We start from the raw sequence: 18,094 nt of genomic DNA on the forward strand, positions 1-18,094 counted from the left end.
GATTGCCAGTTTGTTTTCTCTCTAATGCCGCCTCAGCTCGATTGGTAGTAACTGCTTGAATGCCATGTTCAGAAGGACTCTGAGGCCTCAGCTAGGCTTTAGCGGGAAAGAGTACTGAGGTTGATGAGTGATGTCTGCCTCAGGGGTGAGAAGGAAGAGCCATGCCCACGTGCCACGCCGCTGCCACCCCTGGTTTCATTACTGACCGAGCACAGGATGCTCAGTGTCTGGATGATTTGGAGTTAAATTCCACTCTGCTGGGCCTCAGTTTGTTCATTTCTGAAACAGACATATATTAGTTGGGGAATGGGCAGAAGCCTTAAAGTACTGTGGCCTAAAACAAATTGGAAGTTTATTTCTCTCTGACATTGAAGAATCCAGAGTGAAGTGTGCAGTTCTGAGCTGGTGGGGCGACTGTGCCATTCTCAACATGCAACTTCTGCTTGTGAGCCCAGCGTGGCTGCTCTGGTTCCTGCCATTTCCCAGCCGGGAGGAAAGGGAACTAGGCCAGGGGAGCGCGTGCGCAGTGGTTTGGAAGGCATGACCCAGAAGCTGCCCACAGCATTTCTCATATCCCATTTGGGCACGGTTTGGGCACACTTGGCCACACCTAGCTATGAGCTTGGCTGGGAAATGTAGTCCTCTGCTGGGGAACCATGTGTCCAACTAAAACTCTTTTGAGTAGAAAAAGAGAATGTGGGTGCTGGTCAGTGATGCCCTAGGGGATGTTGCCTGCCACCTCTCAGGGCTCTTAGGAGAACTGATGACAGCGTCTGCCTCACCTCTGGCACGTAACAGGCCTTCCCCGAGCTCACCGGGCTCTTCCCTTTCCCCATGCAGGAGCTGGTGAAGATCCTGCACAAGGCGCTGGAGGCTGCCCAGCAGGAGAAGAGGGTGTCCAGTGCGTACCTGGCAGCGGCCGAGGACAAGGACCGGCTGGAGCTGGTGCGGCACAAAGTGCGGCAGATCGCGGAGCTGGGCAGGCGGGTGGAGGCCCTGGAACAGGAGCGGGAGAGCCTGGTGCAGGCAGCGAGCCTGCGGGAGCAGGAGGTGCAGGAGCTGCGGCAACACGTGCAGCTGCTCATGGACAAGAACGAGGCTAAGCAGCAGGTCATCTGTAAACTCTCTGAGAAGGTCACCCAGGACTTCATGCATCCCCCCCGCCAGCCCCCTGCGCCCCTTGATGCAGCTGACAGGGACCTCCTGAGCCAACAGGAAAAGATGGAGCACCTGAAGGTAGGGGCCCCTCCCTCCAGGCCCTGGGCCCTTGGGGGAAGGCACTGCTCTTGACCCCAAGGGTTTTCTAGACAGAGCTGGGGTGACCCTTAATACTGGAGTATTCACATCTGAAACAGACATTGGTAGAAATGTTGCTACACATTTCCTCACCTTCTTAACCAGAGGGCCCAATGCAATTTGACCTTTTCATGATATCCTAGGCTGAAAAGTGAAGGTATCTCTAAATTATCAAAGTAGAGCTGAAGAGCCCAAGATGGAGTCAGAACTCCTAAGCGCTCTGGGGCCGGGCCTGCTCAGCCTCCTTTAGCGCCACGCTGATGCTCTCAGGAGCCCCCGAGGTGCCCGGCAGCCCTCCCCAGCAGTCCTGCACACGAGTAGTGACCTGTGGCTGGCTGTGACTTGCTCGTGATAATGACAATAATCGCTACTCCTACTTACAGATTGTGTACTGTGTGGTAGGCACTGTCCTAAGTGCTTTACTTTCATCACTTCATTTAGTCCTCGCACCAGCCTGGTGAGGCAGCTGCTTATATGCTCCCCACTTTACAGATGAGAATGCCAGGGCTGAGAAAGGTGAAGTAACTTGCCCAGGACCGTGTGCAGAGGAAATGGGGGGGACTGGCACTGGGTTGCAGCTCACCTCTCTGACTAGGGTGTGGCTCTCACCCGGGAAAGGCCACCCCATCCCGCAGGGACCAGTTGCAACACAGGGGGCAGGAACTTTATTTTAACTGTGATACCTGCCACAGGCTGCAGCCTCCTCTCTGGAGGGTGGTGACAGGAGCTGGGGATAGGTGCTCCTAGTACCCACCGTCCCTACAGGCAGCCACATAGCCCCAGTCAGTCCTTCCACAACCCTTGCACTCACAGCCACAAGAGTATACATCGGATTACCACGGAAATCCTGTGCTGCTGTATCAAAGAACTGCTGTCGGACGGGGTAAGAGGGGGAAAGGAAGAAGGAGAGAAATCTGGGAGCTTTTGAGAGACCAGTGGGCAGTGTGGTATAGTGGCCACTCCCCAAGCTCTGAAGTCAGGCAGACTGCCTCTTGCTAGCTGTATGACCTTGGGCAAGTTATCTCACCTTTATATAACATGGCCTAACCAGTCCTACAAACAGAGTTGTTAGAAGGGGAAAGGAAGATGACATGAAATCCAGATTTCCTTCCCTTTCTTTCAGCATGAAAAAGCATATAACCAGTCTCTGAACCTTTTCCCTTATTTGGTCTAAAATCAGAGATTCTTTTGAGTGCAAAATGAAAACAAAACCTTTCAAATGCAGATGCAGCTAGGTTGTTAGAAAGCTGTGAGTCCCTCATAAAGCAGTGAAAATTGCTTCCATGAGATTGCTTTCCTACCCTGCTCTGCCCTGCTAAGTGTCTTCTTTCTGTGCCCATTCTGCTGGAATCCACTGTTGAAGACCCAGTAGAGCAGCATGGGGGTCAAAGAGATAGACTCGCTGGGTGCCTCCAGACCGTCTCAGAGAGTTGCCTGGAAGTACTGACTCACCTAAATGACTGAGCGTGCTCCTGAGTTTGCATGTTCAGGAATTTAATTTATCATTGAGCCCAGATACGAAGAGATTCTGGGTACAATTCACATCAACCATGCTTACATTTACGGCTGCTCCTCAGAGGTTGTTAGAAAGCTATCAGTCCTGCAGCTGACACCTTGGAGGTGTTTTCTGCTAGAAGGAGTTGCATGTACTAGACTCCCTTATTTTTTAGCCTTTAGGTCTCTGATCTAGAAAAAAATAGAAGACCCATCAAAACTCCACTGTCTTTAAGTTTTGGGACAGAGTGTGTTCACATTTCCTGCTTGCCCTTGTGGTTAAGGACACTCAACTTTAAGGAAATGCCCCCCTTGTTGTTGAAACTGTCATTGTGAGGACAGAATCACTGACTTCTTGAATATCAGAGCCGGAAAGACTCAGAGATCTAGTCTTCCCCCTCATTTTCTGGCACGGTCGGCCGAGTCCTGGAGAGGGGAAAGGACTGGTCCAGGGTCGCACAGTACAAGCAGCAGGGTTACAGCCTGACCCCAGGTGTCCGCACGTCCAATCCACTGCCTTCCCCACTAGCACAAGGGCTAGTCCACACGGAATTTCCCGAAGATGATTCCCGGGTCCCTGGTCCCTGTGAAAGCAGGAGGGCAAACTCTCTTCTTCCCTGTCCCCTTTCTCCAGTTGTGTTTTCCTCCTTTGCCTCACTGGTGACAGTCACATGGCTTTTCTCTTCTCAGAGCTCTCTCTTTTTCCTCCTTACAGTTCTGAGCCAAGAAGAACACTCAAGGTAGGGCAATGAGTGAACGGAAAGGCACTGCCCAGATGCCACCCCACCCAGGCCCACGGCTGCTCTGAGGGGCACTCGTACCTGCCCTCCTTGTCCGGGCTGCAAGCAGGGTGCCCTGTGCGACACATCCAAAGCCTTGGAGAGCCCCTGGACATGAATTGGAGCTTCTGAGCTGGGAGGGATCTTGGCCAGAATGAAGAGGGTCAGCACGGCCTATGAGCTGTACACAAGTGACCCATCCCTGACATTGAAGTGCCATGGGCGAGGTGTGCTATTCTTAATTTCCTGATAAATCAGGGCCTATCCGAAGTCGTACCTGCAATAGTCTCTCATACTCATCTACATGCCAGTACATTTTCTTGAGTGAGAGAGAAAGGGATTGAGTTTCCGTTAGTAAATGCCCTGGAATTGCTAGGTATCACTATGAGCATGTGTTGTCCATTGTTCCCACAGTGTCCATCCAATCAGAATAAAGATTGAGAGCCATGGCTGCAGCTGCGGCTACTCCTTTCAGGCTCCTGCTTGACCCTCCCCAGTGCATGGCCAGCTTCTCCTTGCATGCCCCAGCAGGAAGATCATACTCCCTCCCCTGGACAGCTTGCAAAAGGAAAACTCTAGGCTCAGATATAAACATTACAGCTTTATTCATAATAGAAACAAACCAGGGACTTCCCTGGTGGTCCAGTGGTTAAGACTCCACGCTTGCGCTGCAGGGAGCATGGGTTCAATCCCTGGTCAGGGAACTAAGAGCCCGCATGCCACATGGCACAGCGCAAAAAAAAACCAAACAAACCAAAAACACCCAGGGCTCAAACTAAAAAAGCAACAGGAGAAGGATTATATCTAAGTTATGGTAAATTCACCTAATAGAATAGTCATCAGACATTAAAAATTATCATTGGGAAGCTTCTGTAGCAACATAGAAAAGTATTTACAAAGTGACAGTAAAAAATTTTCACCCAAAATTGTTCAGTATGATCACCAATATATGACAAAATATTTTTATTTAAAAAAAAAACACTACTTGAATGTTTGCTCTGTTTTGGTCCTTGTACTTAGTGTGCACGTTACCTCACTTAGTCAGCAGCTGCCAAGTGGGGTAGTTGGTATTTGCTCCTTTTACAGATGAGGAAGCAGAGGGTCAGATTGATTCAGTGAGGCCTCCCTGCCAGGAAGTCAGAGCCAGGACTTGAAGTCCAGGCTTAATGCTCTCTCCACCATGTCATGCTGGCATCAAGATTAGAGAAGGGGGCTATCACTATTATTTTTTTTCTTTCAGACTTCCTTTTCTGTTGCCATTATTGGAAATTTCTAAAGGAAGAAAGTGTTGGCAGCTCATCTGAGAGTGAGGACCAGGGAGATGTTTCCGGTGCAGCTCATTAAATGCTTTGCTGTCTTCTCCAGGATGACATGGAAGCATACCGGACCCAGAACCGCTTTCTCAATTCCGAGATCCACCAGGTCACAAAGATCTGGAGAAAGGTGGCTGAGAAGGAGAAGGCCCTCCTGATGAAGGTGAGGCGCGGGAGCCCTGTTCTGGCCCTCTCTGTCCCCAGCCACCCTTCCAGCCCTCTCACCACCTCACCACTGTCTCACTCTCTCCTCATGACCTGACTGCTCTCCCTCTGGACCGTGCCCTTCATGAACTGTCTTCCACATATCAGGGATCTGTGCTCTGCTGACTGCCGCTTCTGATCACAGAGGTGAGGGGAAGAGGCAGGCAGCCACTGCTGTCCCACCTCCCCACGTTGCTGCAAGCCCCCACCCCCTAAAGTAACTGCCAGGGGATTTAAAGGGCCTTCCCCCTCTTTGTATTTCTCTTTTTCCCCTTTTGGGAGCCAAGTATTAACTCTACATTCCAAAACCACCACAAATATGGGGGAAATTAGAAAGTGACCATGCATGCCCAGGGAAAGGCTCAGAAAAGACCTAAGAGGAACTTAAGTTTATACCTCAGGCTGATCCTGGGCACAGAGACAGCCTACAACAGTCAAAACCAAAAACCAAAACAGCAAACCCTAGGTAAGAAGGCGTATCTGATTTCCAGAGTTAACACTGTCATTTTTAATAATATAATAGCTAGTTATTTTACCAGCAAAAGCGGGTTTATTCGGGACTAACCAGAGGAATTACAGTTTGGGATACTTGAACTATGGTGAACCACAGGCAGATCCAGGGAACAAGGAAGGGGAACTTGCTTTTTATAGGGAAAAGGAAGGGATTGGGAGGGGCTGTGATAACCAAAAAGTCCATTGGAGGAAACTAGGAGTCCCAAGTATGGAGGCTTCTCATTGGCTGGATTGCTACAGTCCCTGATTGGCTGAGCTGTCTTGAGGTGGAGAGAAGTTTTCCCATTCTTGCTGGATAGTAGAGGCAGCTTCTTGTCAGAGATGTAGGTGAACATCTCTTCCTGTTTGGAGAAATTAGTGATGCCTGTGGCAGGGCCTGAGAGGTCCCCATACAGGCCTGACCGGACTTCTTTTTTAGCTGAGCTTTCTTTAATTAATTCCACCCCACCTTATTAGGTTCAGATGTTCAGTTTTCAACAAAATATCACAAAGCATACAAAGAAACAGGAAGATACGGGGGTAGACAGGTAGGGAATGTGCAGTGTGTGTTCCACGAGGTGGGAGAGAGGTGGTGTGTTGGAGACATGGAAAAAGCCCACGTGGTGGCAGAAGGCACAAGGGCAGTGTCCAGAGCTCCATGTCCATCCATCCCCTGGGCACTGCTCAGGTATACCCCCTACAGAGAGCTTGCTCTGGGCCAAGTGCCCTGGAAGGGCTTTGTACACATTGGCTCATCTAGAGTCACATATAAGAATTCTGAGGCAGATGCTGTATTTTCCCCATTGTTCGGATGAAGAAGTTAAAGCACAGAGAGGTTAAGTAACTTGCCGTAGATCACCCAGCCTGCAGTAACTGATCTAGGATGGGACTGCAGGCAATGCAAGAGCCTATGCTGCTGCCCACCTCTCCCCTCATTTTTCTGAATCCAGCCCCAGCCCTGGGCCTGGTTCTCTTGCCTGGAGCCCTGTCTGCCTTGCTGTAAACTCTTGGATTCAGGACTCCTCTCCTTTCCTTTATATGAATGGCTGGGGTTGGGGGATGGGAGATGAGAGCTGGAAGAAGGGCTGGACTGCCTAAAGCTGTTCAGGCCTCAGGCCTCTGGCCCAAGCCCAACCAGGTGGCCTGACCAGCCCCACCCCTCCCTCCCACAGTGTGCCTACCTGCAAGCCAAGAACTGCCAGGTGGAAAGCAAGTACCTGGCGGGGCTGCGGAGGCTGCAGGAGGCTGTGGGGGTCGAGGCAGGCGAGTGCTCGGAGCTACTGAGGCAGCTCATCCAGGAGGCGCTGCAGTGGGAAGCCAGCGAAGCCTCAGCTGACAGCATTGTGCTGAGCCCCATCAGGTGAGCCCAGAGCAGGGCTGGGTCTGCGTGACCTGGGGGCCGCCAGCTGCCCTGCTACCATTTGCTGCTGACCGTGTGTGAGCCCTGCACATGCTTACCTCCTTGTACCTCCAGATTAGTGATCATGTGGTTGAAATGAGCCCCATTTTACAGCTGAGAGGCACCACAGGCTCAGAGGAGGCAGCCCCTTGCCCAAGGCCACACAGCATATTAGTGCATCTGACGTGGGCCTGCCTCCAGAGTTCTGTTTTTTCCTCTTCCCCAGGCTGCCTCCCAGGGGTGTTTGTCAGAGAGGGGAGGAGGGGAGACAAGCCAGCTGCCTCCTTTGAGCCAAGCCTTTGCTGAGCACAGTGGACCTGGGCAGATAAATATAACAGAAGGGGCTGTGGCTGGGGTCAAAGGTCCCTAGAGGCTGGATGGTCGGTCCAGTGGCCAGAGCCCAGGCTTTGGAGCCAGACTTGGCTTTCTCACTGTGTAACCTTGGACAAGTCACTTTACCTTTCTGAGCCTCATATTCAGCCTCCATAAGATGTGGGCTAAGATCCCTGCTTTGCAGGATCATGAGGATTAAATGAGATAGCACAGGCAGAGCACATAATAGGGGCCAATAAATGTTGACTCTACGAAAGGCCATCTGGAATGGGTCCCCAGCTCTCCTGTTTCTGCTTGTTGTTGGTGCTTCCTGTTCCCCATCTGTCCTTGGGCTTACTGGCAGTGGAAGTGGGGTTCTGTAATGGCAGTAAAGGACTTCTTGGGCCTAAGGCTGCATGGAGTAATAAGAGGGTCCTTTGTATTTACACGGAATGAATGAGCAAATATCTTTTCAGCACTTGCCATGTACCAGGCACTGTCTAGCCCCCTAGCAGTTTACATCAGAGGATTTCATTGGGTCTTCATGAGGCAGAGCAGGAGTTCCTATACCCATTGTACAGAGCAAACTGAGGTTCAGAGCACTGAAGTGACCTGCCCAGAGTTACATGGCCAGCCTGCAGTGAAGCGCAGGCAGGCTTCCTGCCCAGGGTCCACCCTCTCCCCGCTGCCCCTTGTCTGGGGAACGGCCTTGCAAGGTGTCGCTGACACAGGCTTTTGCTGGCAGCGAGTATGACGAGTACGGCTTCCTGACAGTACCCAACTACGAGGTGGAAGACCTGAGGCTGCTGGCCAAGATCCAGGTGCTGGAAGTGCACTCCCACCACCTGCTGGCCCACGAGGCCGTGGAGCAGCCGCTGCGGGAGCGCTGGGCTGCCCTGGGCGAGCTGGCCCCCTCGCCGGAGATCAAGCAGCTGCTGCGGGCGGGCGTGCCCCGCGAGCACCGGCCGCGCGTCTGGAAATGGCTGGTCCGCCTCCGTGTCCAGCACCTGCAGGGCCCCGGCCGCTACCAGGAGCTACTGAGCCGGGGCCAGGCCTGCAAGCACCCCGCCGCACGCCAGATCGAACTGGACCTGAACCGGACCTTCCCCAGCAACAAGCATTTCACCTATCCCGCCTCCAGCTTCCCTGACAGGCTCCGCCGGGTACTGCTGGCTTTCTCCTGGCAGAACCCTGCCATCGGCTACTGCCAGGGCCTAAACAGGTAAGCCACACAGCCCCCGTGAGGGCACAGCCTCTGCCTTCCAGGGCACCTCTCTGTCTCTTTGGAGCCTCCCAAGAAGCCAGAGAGGTCAACCCAGGAGGCTTGGTCCCCACCGTATGGATGGGGACAAGCAGGTGAAAGGACGTGTTCAAGACAGATTTGGGCCAGAGCCCCAGGCTCCTGGTCCCGTGCCCTCTCCTGTGATTTGTCCTCAGGGTGGTGCCACTCCCATAGAGAGCACATGAGCGGGCCCGCTGGGGTTGTATAGCCCACAGCCAGCTCACGTATTGCATGACTGCCTGGGTCAGGGATCATTGCTTTAAACAAAATCCACTCAGAGGAGCCCAAGGAAAAGAGAATTTGTAAATGTTACAGAGGAAGCTCCCAAAAGCCAGAAGAAGGACATAGAGCTAGGGACCAGATAGATGGTCTTCGGAAGCTGAGGCAACCGCTCTGTCTAGCAGGGCCATAGCACAGCACAACGCCAGGGGGCGCCATTCATGCCATATTCCAGGGGGACACTGTCCCCTGAGATTGTGCAGCCCTCTGTGGGCTGCGTGGTCTCTGGCCTCTCTCATAATACATAGCTGCTTCCCTGTCTCTCAGCAGACCAGCCTCACCGTCTGTCATTCCTTGGACATTTAGGGCCCATCAGGGCTGTCAGAGCAGAGTCATCAGCCCCTAAGTCAAGCCTTTCAGCAATCCACTTGTCGATACCCTCACGTCTCAGGCCTAAATTCCCAAAGGAAGGAATCTGGCCCAGCCTGGATTAATTTCTACTTCTGGTTCAACAGCAGGAGACAAGGGATGGGAGCTGGGGGTGGGGTGGGGTGACTTGGTAGGGCTGCCCTTGCCAGTACTTTGGGGAATTCTCGTGGCTGCCCCCAGTTATCTCGATAGAGGTGGCATAATCTCACATATTTCCCAAAGCAAGTTTTGGTTCAACTTTATTTTATTTATTTTTTTTTTAATATTTTTTTTTATTTTTTAATTTTTTTAACACTTTTATTGGAGTATAATTGCTTTACAATGGTGCGTTACTTTCTGCTGTACAACAAAGTGAATCAGCTATACGTATACATAGATCCCCATATCCCCTCCCTCTTGCGTCTCCCTCCCACGCTCCCTATCCCATGCCTCAACTTAATTTAAACACATATATACTCAAGCAAATTTTACATAAGTCATTCTGCTCTTTTTTTCAGGCAGTGTGTGACATTTACTTAACACAGAATAAATATTCAGAGTGTCCCTACTCAAATTTGAATGGTTCCCAAGGATAGATATTTTTGATACTTTTTTTCCAGCTTAAGTTGGGTGAAATTGAGCATATACATGTACCATTACTGGGAATTCAGAGTTAAGCCCAAACAGTAATGCCTCTCGGTCTAAGCCTCCTTGGAAAACATGTTCAGATTTCATGCTGCTCTAAACGTCCGCTACAGGAGATGTCCATAGAAATTCATTCATTCATTCATTCATTCATTTAACGGCTGAGCAGAAGCCTGCACACCTCTCATCTGTTTGAACATGTTAAAATCCAGAAGGCACAAAACTTTTGAATCCTCTTTTTAAGATTAGATTTGAAGGGAGCTAGAAGCTCTGAAACTGTATGAATAATTTGTACATTTCATGCAAAGGTCAGGTAGGAGCTAAGACTTAATGAGGGCCTCCTGCATGCCAGGTACTCACATACCTGACGTCATCTAATCCTCAGGAAAACCCTTCGAGGTGGGCGTTGGTGCCTGCCATTGCCAGGTGAGATAAGAGAGGGTCTGAGAAGCTAAGGAACCTGCCTGGGCCTCACCATGCATGGGCTGCTAACCCTGGTCTCCGGACACCAGACCTGCTTCTTCCTACCGTCTGCCCTCACTCAGAATGGGAGCTGTAGCAGAGAGTGTGCTGAGGGCACTCAGAAACCTTTCTTCCTGATCAGATACAACTTTTTTTGAGAGCAGGAATGGAGTTAGCCACATATGGGCTTTGGAGTCTAATCTATACTGAAGGAGCAGGGGGAGGATCCCAAAGTAGGAGGGGATCTTCCATGTAGAAGGGAAAGAAGCCTCTCCCTATGTGGAAAGAGGCAGCACCAAAAGTTGCTGAGGGGTATATAGGAACAGCTGAGACCAAAACCAGAGGTATTTCTTTACTTCTTTCTTTGAATGCTATAGTTATTGGCATTTAGGCAGGTATTCATACTATTGCTTTAAATAGAAGATTATTTGTAATAGAGCCTGTTTAAATGTGGAGAGTGCATTGTATTCTTTCAAAGGCCCTTCTGCAGCCCCTTTCACTTGTCTGGGTGCTGCCATCTAGTGGCGGCTATTAGAACTGCATGTGTGGTGTCTTGAGGACAGAACCTGCTTTTATGCAAAAAACCCAGCCTTTTTAGAGGGAGACAGATATCATAGTAATGATTTAATGCTAATTCAGAGCAAAATTTTAAAATCCATTTCTCTCTAAAATATAAGTGGAGCGATTTAAAGTAGTTTTTCCTTTCCCACATCACCCTCCTTTGCAGACCTACTTGGGCCTGAATGTCTTCAGCTGGAGTCTGGCTGTAGCCCCGAGCAGTTGCTAGGGCCCTAGTGAGTGCCAGCAGCCTCTCATCACTGACCTCTTTTTTCTCCACAGGTTTTTAGTGTACAACTCAATGATCTGGAGTAAATTCACAGAGTTGCACAGACATCACCACAATCCAATTTTAGAACATTTCCATCACCCCTAAAAGACACCTTGTGCCAATTTGCAGTCACTCTCGATTCCCACCCCCAGCCCTGAACAACCACATATCTACTTTCTGTCTCTATGAGTGTACTTGTTGTGGACATTTCATATACCAGTCATACAATATGTGGCCATTTGCATCAAGCTTCTTCCACTTAGCATGTTCTTGAGGTTCATCCAGGTTGTAGCATGTGTTTTGTTCTTTTTTTACCAAGCAGCGTTCCATTGCATGGATGTGCCATACTTGGATTATCCACTAACCAGCTGATGGACATTTGGATTGTTTCTACCTTTTGGCTATTATGAATAATGCCATGAACATTCCTGGGCAAGTCTTTGTGTGGATGTATATTTTCCTTTCTCTTGGGTGCATCCTTTTTAACAGAGATTCAATTTCCATTGTCTAAATGCACCATGCACCATAAAGTATGTAAATCTTCTTTTTTTTTTTTTTGGTTATAAGAATGCTGCCACAGATATTCTTGTGTTTGTGCTATTATTTCTGTAGCATTAAAACACACCCAAAAAGTGAAAAAGTCATGAGGAATACACATCTAAAATTTTCACTAGCCCTAACGAATTTCCAAACACCAACAGGTAAGGCCCATAGAGAGGAAGGGAGACCTGCCAAGGAGTCAGGAAAGGGGTGGCCGGTACATGTCAAGGGCGGAAAGCAGAGGCTGGCTGAGGGTCAGGCAGCTTCCCAGATCTGTCCTTCAGGAGTTACGCCCAAAGACTGAGGCACGGGCCAAGGAACCTCCTTGTGACTGTAAATGAGAACCTATGGCCCAGGCTTCCTCAGGGAGACCAGTCTTTGAGAGGCTAAGAGCAATATGATTTGGAAACAAGGCTCATGAAGTAAAAACAAGGTCCTTTGGCCTCCTCCACCAGAGGGGTCCTGAGTATCCCACCAAGCATATTGAGAGCATTCCTGGATTCAGAGCTCGTGTCATACCCTTGCCCCCAGTGGCATTATTGGGACTCTCAAAAACAGTGGTGTCCATTCCCAAAGGCCCTGGGCCTTGCTTAGGGCCTTCCATGGGTGGAATCTTAGCAGGATTAAACCTCCTTTTCTGACACAAAAGCTTTATCCTACTGGTTCAGGATTGTGTGCAAAAATTAAAAATAGTATAAATCACTGAACATTATCAGCAGGCTCACACATCAAATCACTGACCTTTTAATGTGAGCAGAAATCGAAGCTAATTCTGATACCCACTCCTGGACTGAGAACAGTGGAATGAGGTAGGATAGAGAGAACAGGCTGGACTTTGGGAGTCCTCTGCCACCAACTGATTGTGTGACCTTGAACAAGTCACTGTTGCTCTCTGGGCCTCGATTTTCCTGTCTCTGCAATGACCAGGGATGACCAGCAGAAAGTAGCCGCCTGGAGCCTTATCTTGTGAGTTTCTGAGGCAGCCTCCAGACTCAGTGGGAAAGAGTACCATGATCAATTAGTTATGTCTGCCCTGGGCATAGACAAAGAGAGTGGTGGCTGGTGTATTCCATCTGCTCTCTCTGAGCTAAATAATCTCTGTAGGCCTTCCCACTTTCCCATCTCTGAGTGGCCAAAGCCTACTATTTCCAGGAGACCCGTAACTGTTCTCTCCATCCACTCAGCTAAACTCAGGAGGGTCTGTACAAATACTTTAGCCAGAGTGGAGAGAAATACCTTCCCGATCCACTAGGGAGAGGAAAAGGATTTCTTTTTTTTTTTCAGAAACCCTGTTTATTAAAAAAAAGTGTAAACCTCAGAAGATGTTGGAGGTCACGAATCCAACCTAGTAAGAGCCCAGAGAAGCATGAGTATCTAGACAATGAAATGTGCTCTTTCAGTCCATTGAGAGTGTGAGGCTGCCCCATGCTGAACGCGGCATCTCCCTAAGGGTGTTCAGCAGGTGCACTGTGCACAGCCCCACTAGGCAGCCCTGTATTAGCCACGTGGGGCTTTGTTAACGTGAGATTTCTAAGAGGCTTTGTTAAGATGTGTACATCATAAGCCTCTAAAAGGGGGCTAGAGTATGCAGTGTTCCCCAGCATCTTTGAATATGGGTCCATGTGCTCAACTAGCATCTTGAGAGACCAGTACATTTTGGGAAATGTATTTTTGGATTCACCCTGGACAAGACCTGCCAGGGAAGGTGGGGGAAGGAGATAAAACAGTGCTTCTTCCAGGCAGACATCCCTGCTCAGCACCGTGGGTTGTCTTCTGTCTGATCCATGATCTCGTCAGAGCCTCATGATAACTCTAGGGGAGAGGGGAAGCAAAGGAGAAAAAGAATTCTTGAGTATTGAGCACCTGGTACATGCCAGACAGTGAGCAAGATGCTGTATGTCTGTCTTCTCAATGCCTTACAGCCCTGGGAGGTGGATACTGTTAACCCCACTTGACAGGTAATAAAAGTGAGGCACAGAGAGGTTAGCACGCTTGCCAAGGTCTCAAAGCCCATGAATATTAAGATGAGGATAGTTAACCTTTATAAAGCGCTCTCACTACGTGTTAGGCACTGTGCTGGGCAGTTAACACGTGTTTACTCTGTTCATCCTTACAACAGTCCTGTGATTATTATGAGGCTGAAGCTCAGAGAAGTTAAGTAACTTGCCCACAGTCACCCAGCAAGGAAGCAACAAGACTCCAGAGGCCCTGCTCTAAGATGATCTCAGTTGCTCTGGAAATTCCCTAGGTAGTCCTCTTCAAAAGCATGTTCACCAGTTTCCAGGAACACCAGCCTGGTTAGAGAGTGGGGTTGGGCAGGACATCCCGCAGGGAGTCACCCCTGCCATGGGCTGCCTGTACGTGACTTCTGTGGGTCACTCCAGGCCTCCTTCCCTCCCACTCCAGACTGGCGGCCATCGCTCTGCTGGTCCTGGATGAGGAGGAGAGTGCCTTCTGGTGTCTGGTGGCCATTGTGGAGACCATCATGCCCGCTGATTACTACAGCAAGACGCTCTTGGCATCCCAGGTGAGCAGGGCAGGGAGGGGACTTGGGGGCCATGCAGGTTGGTGCCCCTGAATTGTTCCTACAAGTCAGTGAATCTTGGAAAAGTCAGGAATCTCTCAGGCCTCCATTTCTCCCTCTGTACAGTGGGCCAATAACCCTTCTCTGGGACTGCTGTGATGTTCCAGTCAGCTGATGGCCTTGAGAATTGTTGGGGCCCTGCCCACACGATAGACTGTTGGTATTCCACTGGGGACATTACATCAGTAGAAACAGTAGATATCCTATGGAGGGGAGGAGGGGAAAATCTAGTGGCACTAGACTTTGACTGGTGTTTGCCAGTCAAGAAATTCAAAACAGAGGTCAGGCAGGGTGGAAGTTGGGACTGGGAGGATGGGAGGTGACAGTGATGCTTCACACACACGCTTCATCACCTCCTGAGAGATACAGGTACCTCCATCATCTCATGACCCCCTCCACTGCCCTCTGAGCGCAGACCAGCCCTGGAGTCAGGTGGAGCTGGGTTCAGAGCCAACCCTTCAGAAACCAGCCGTGTGGCCTTGGCAAGTGGCATCACTTCTCTGATGCTTTTGAATGGAAGTAACACTACTTCCTGGGCTTGTTGAGAGGTGTAAATGCGAAACCATTTCAGACCTCCCACCTCCAGCCTCCAGCCTCTCCCTCCTCGCCCCTCGTCCCATTCTTGCTGTATCAGTGTGTCTGCTTTATGGAGAGACGCTACCCAGGGGGAACCGTCTCACTCCCCCACAAAGCCTACCAAGCCATTACCTGCCCACCCATCCTGTTCTCCTTTCCTACTGCGAGCACCCAACACTGTTTCCTCCTCCTGGGATGCCCACCTGGGTGGAGGGGTAAGGAGAGAGATCAGGGATGAAGATCCCAAGACTTAGGAGTCATCAGGAAATAGGTGGTGAATCAGGTAAGGACTGTGTTTTGCTGTGTGGCAGGGAGGCCCAACCTAATAGTGGCTTAAATGGGGGATTATTTTTCTCAGATAATGAGAAAGCTGAAGGCTCCTTCCAGCTAACTGCTCTGCCATGTGACCTTCATCCTCCTGCTCATCACCTCGTGGTCACAAGATGGCTGCACCATCTCTGGCACTGTGGCCATGGTCTAGGCGGAAAGAAGCAGAGGGTGAAAGACAGGCACCGGCTCCCTTTCAGACAGCTTTCCTGACCCAGCAACTTCTGCTTACATCTTACTGGTCAGAATTGCGTCACATGGCACCTCTAGTTGCAAGGCAGGCTGGGAAATACACAAATATTTCACTTTACAAATATTTTATTTTCACTTTTTAACATCTCTGGAATTGAGGTGTGTTGTATAACCAATATACTATGGTGTTTCTGTTTTGAGTACAGAAAATTTCAAATGTACAAAAAAATAGAGAAAGTGTAATGAACCTCCATGTATCCATTACCTAGTTTCAATAATTATCTACACAGGGTAGCCAGTACTGTTTTCACCTATACTCACACCCACTCCTCCTACTTTGATGACCTTGAAGTAAATCTCAGACATCATATCAGTTCATCCGTACATCCTTCAGTAGGTTCAGTGGCATCTTAGATTCAGTGAGTTACCCTAGGTTTTGAGCTGGACTCTTGGCCTGCACAGCAGACCTGGAGTTCAGGGTAGGGAAGGAAGGGAGAGGGTGTTTGCCACAGCAAGAGCTAAGTCCGGAAGAAAACTTAAATGGAGGGAGAGGGCTGAGAAACCCGCAGTTCCATGAAAGAAAGAGCAAGAGGAGCCTAAAATGGTCTTGTCACAGAAGTAGGAGGCAACCACAGAACAACCATGTCCTGGGGCAGGGAAGGAGCCAGTGCGGGGAGTGATCAACCGGGTCCAGTGAAACAAGGACAGAGGCATGATGTGACCACACTAAGAGGTCATTAGCAGCTATCACCCAGCAGCATCACCCCCTGATGTCAGGTGTGGCTCTCCCAACACCGGCCCCCAGGACCTTGCCCTGAGCATCTTGTGCATCAGGCCCAAAACAGGTGTCAGGAAGCGGCCGTGGTGTCAGCCGATACAAGCCTGGGGGACAAAGGAGCCAAAACTCCACTGGCCAAGAACTTACAGTCCACAGAGACCTCTGCATCAAAGCTCCAACCTGGAAGGCTGCTCGCCAGTGGAGTGACCTGTCTCCTGGCCAGGCTGGGCCCTAGCTCCTCCGGGTGCTCTGTGCCCCCAGGTGGGGCAGGACCCACTGCGAGCAGCCCGGGGCCGTGTGTGGACCAGCCAGGTGTGCAGGGGTGGACCAGAGGGAGGCAGCCCCCTCCGCAGGGCAGCAGCTGACAGGCCCTCTCTCGGCTTGCAGGTGGACCAGCGAGTGCTGCAGGACCTCCTCTCGGAGAAGCTGCCCAAACTGATGGCCCACCTGGGGCAGCGCCGTGTGGACCTGTCCTTCATCACCTTCAACTGGCTCCTCGTAGTCTTCGCAGACAGTCTCATCAGCAACATCCTCCTCCAGGTCTGGGACGCCTTCCTCTACGAGGGCACCAAGGTAGGGCACTGCGGGGGTGGGGGGGTGGTGAGCAGGAGGGTCCTGGGCAAGTCCCTGCATCCTCTGGGTCTCGATTCTGCCCCCGGATGATGGGAGGACAGAGCCCACCTGTCAGGGCCGTGGAGGACCTCTCCTGGGAGCGTGGCTTTGTAAACTCAAGTACTTTGCACCCCTGGGGGGAAGTGGTGCTTCTGCCTCTGAAGATGCGTCCTAAAGTTGGGGGGATTCCCTTTCCCTGGAGAGGAGGCACAAGCATGACCAGGAGGCACATCGCTATTCTGTCCGTTGCCCCTCAGTCACCTGCCGTCTCTTCCTCCTGTTTGGACTGAGCCCCAGATTGGGAGGCTGGCACTTGGATCTGGTCCCAGCTCTGCCCCTTACCTTGCAAGGAGAGCCTGGGCAGGCCCTCCCCGACCTCCGCCCAGTTTCCCCATGGTGGTTGACCTCACAGTCCACCAAGCACCCTCGGATCTGTCTCTCCATTCGATTCCTACTGGAGCCCCATGTAAAGACAGTGTTACCCGCCATTAGGTCCAACAGGGCAATGCCTGGCCCAGGGTCCCAGGACAGTCCCAATCCCCAGATTCCTAGCTGTGCTCCCCCCGTGGGGTTTCCAGTCCAACCCCCTTGGCGTTGCCCCGCACGTTTCCTCCAAGCCTTCAACCTCTGCAGCCTATCCGGGGCCTTCCACAGCGCCTGGGGGTGTGGGTTCTGGGGACTCCCTGCCCTGGCTCCCTGTGCCCCCCCGAGCCCCCACTTTACCCCCCAGGTGGTGTTCCGCTATGCCTTGGCCATCTTCAAGTACAACGAGGAGGAGATCCTGAGGCTGCAGGATGGCCTGGAGATCTACCAGTACCTGCGCTTCTTCACCAAGACCATTTGCGACAGCCGGTGAGAACCCACTCCTGGGCCCACCCTGCCCCTCCACCGTGCCCACCCCACACGCATCCCCCCGGGACACAGAGCAGAGAGGGGGCTGGTGTTTCCAAAGGTAGGTTCATTAGCGATTCTGATCCTCCGTTGCATCTTAGAAATCTTCAGGGACGTTCCACTGCCTCGGCGTCTGTCTGCCCCCTTAACACAGCATTCAGGGCCTCCATGCTGTTTCATTTCTTGCCCACCTTCTCCTGCCCCCACCACCCATGCCCTATGATCCTGCCAAACAGAATTATTTGAGTTCCTAGGACAACCTCCATCTCTGGGCTTCTGGCCTTGCAGGTTCTTCTACTTAGAATGCCTCCCGGCCACTTCCACCACCACCGTCTTTGCCTGGCCTACCTGTACTCATTCTTCAAAACTCAGCTCACTGTCCCCTCCTCCACGAAGCCTTCCCTGACCAACTTTTCCTTCCTGGGTTAGAGCTCCCACAGTGCTAAGCTTCCTCTTGCCT

General features: G+C 51.1%; 1 protein-coding gene across 3 annotated transcripts in view; it reads left to right on the plus strand.

The window, feature by feature from the left end:
* Positions 1-18,094, plus strand: part of TBC1D2 (TBC1 domain family member 2) — a 47,572-nt gene that overhangs the window by 28,786 nt on the left and 692 nt on the right. For 2 of the 3 annotated variants that reach the window (XM_068551916.1, XM_068551918.1), the window contains 7 exons: positions 841-1,236; positions 4,935-5,045; positions 6,751-6,938; positions 8,035-8,511; positions 14,081-14,201; positions 16,519-16,704; positions 17,474-17,595. In XM_068551916.1, coding sequence (XP_068408017.1) covers positions 841-1,236; positions 4,935-5,045; positions 6,751-6,938; positions 8,035-8,511; positions 14,081-14,201; positions 16,519-16,704; positions 17,474-17,595 — 1,601 coding nt within the window. Of the gene's footprint in view, positions 1-840; positions 1,237-4,934; positions 5,046-6,750; positions 6,939-8,034; positions 8,512-11,145; positions 11,651-14,080; positions 14,202-16,518; positions 16,705-17,473; positions 17,596-18,094 lie in introns of those variants that run through there. The other variant, XM_068551917.1, reaches the window with a different exon arrangement.

Source organism: Eschrichtius robustus, chromosome 10, assembly GCF_028021215.1.
Source record: "Eschrichtius robustus isolate mEscRob2 chromosome 10, mEscRob2.pri, whole genome shotgun sequence".
NCBI lineage: Eukaryota > Metazoa > Chordata > Mammalia > Artiodactyla > Eschrichtiidae > Eschrichtius > Eschrichtius robustus.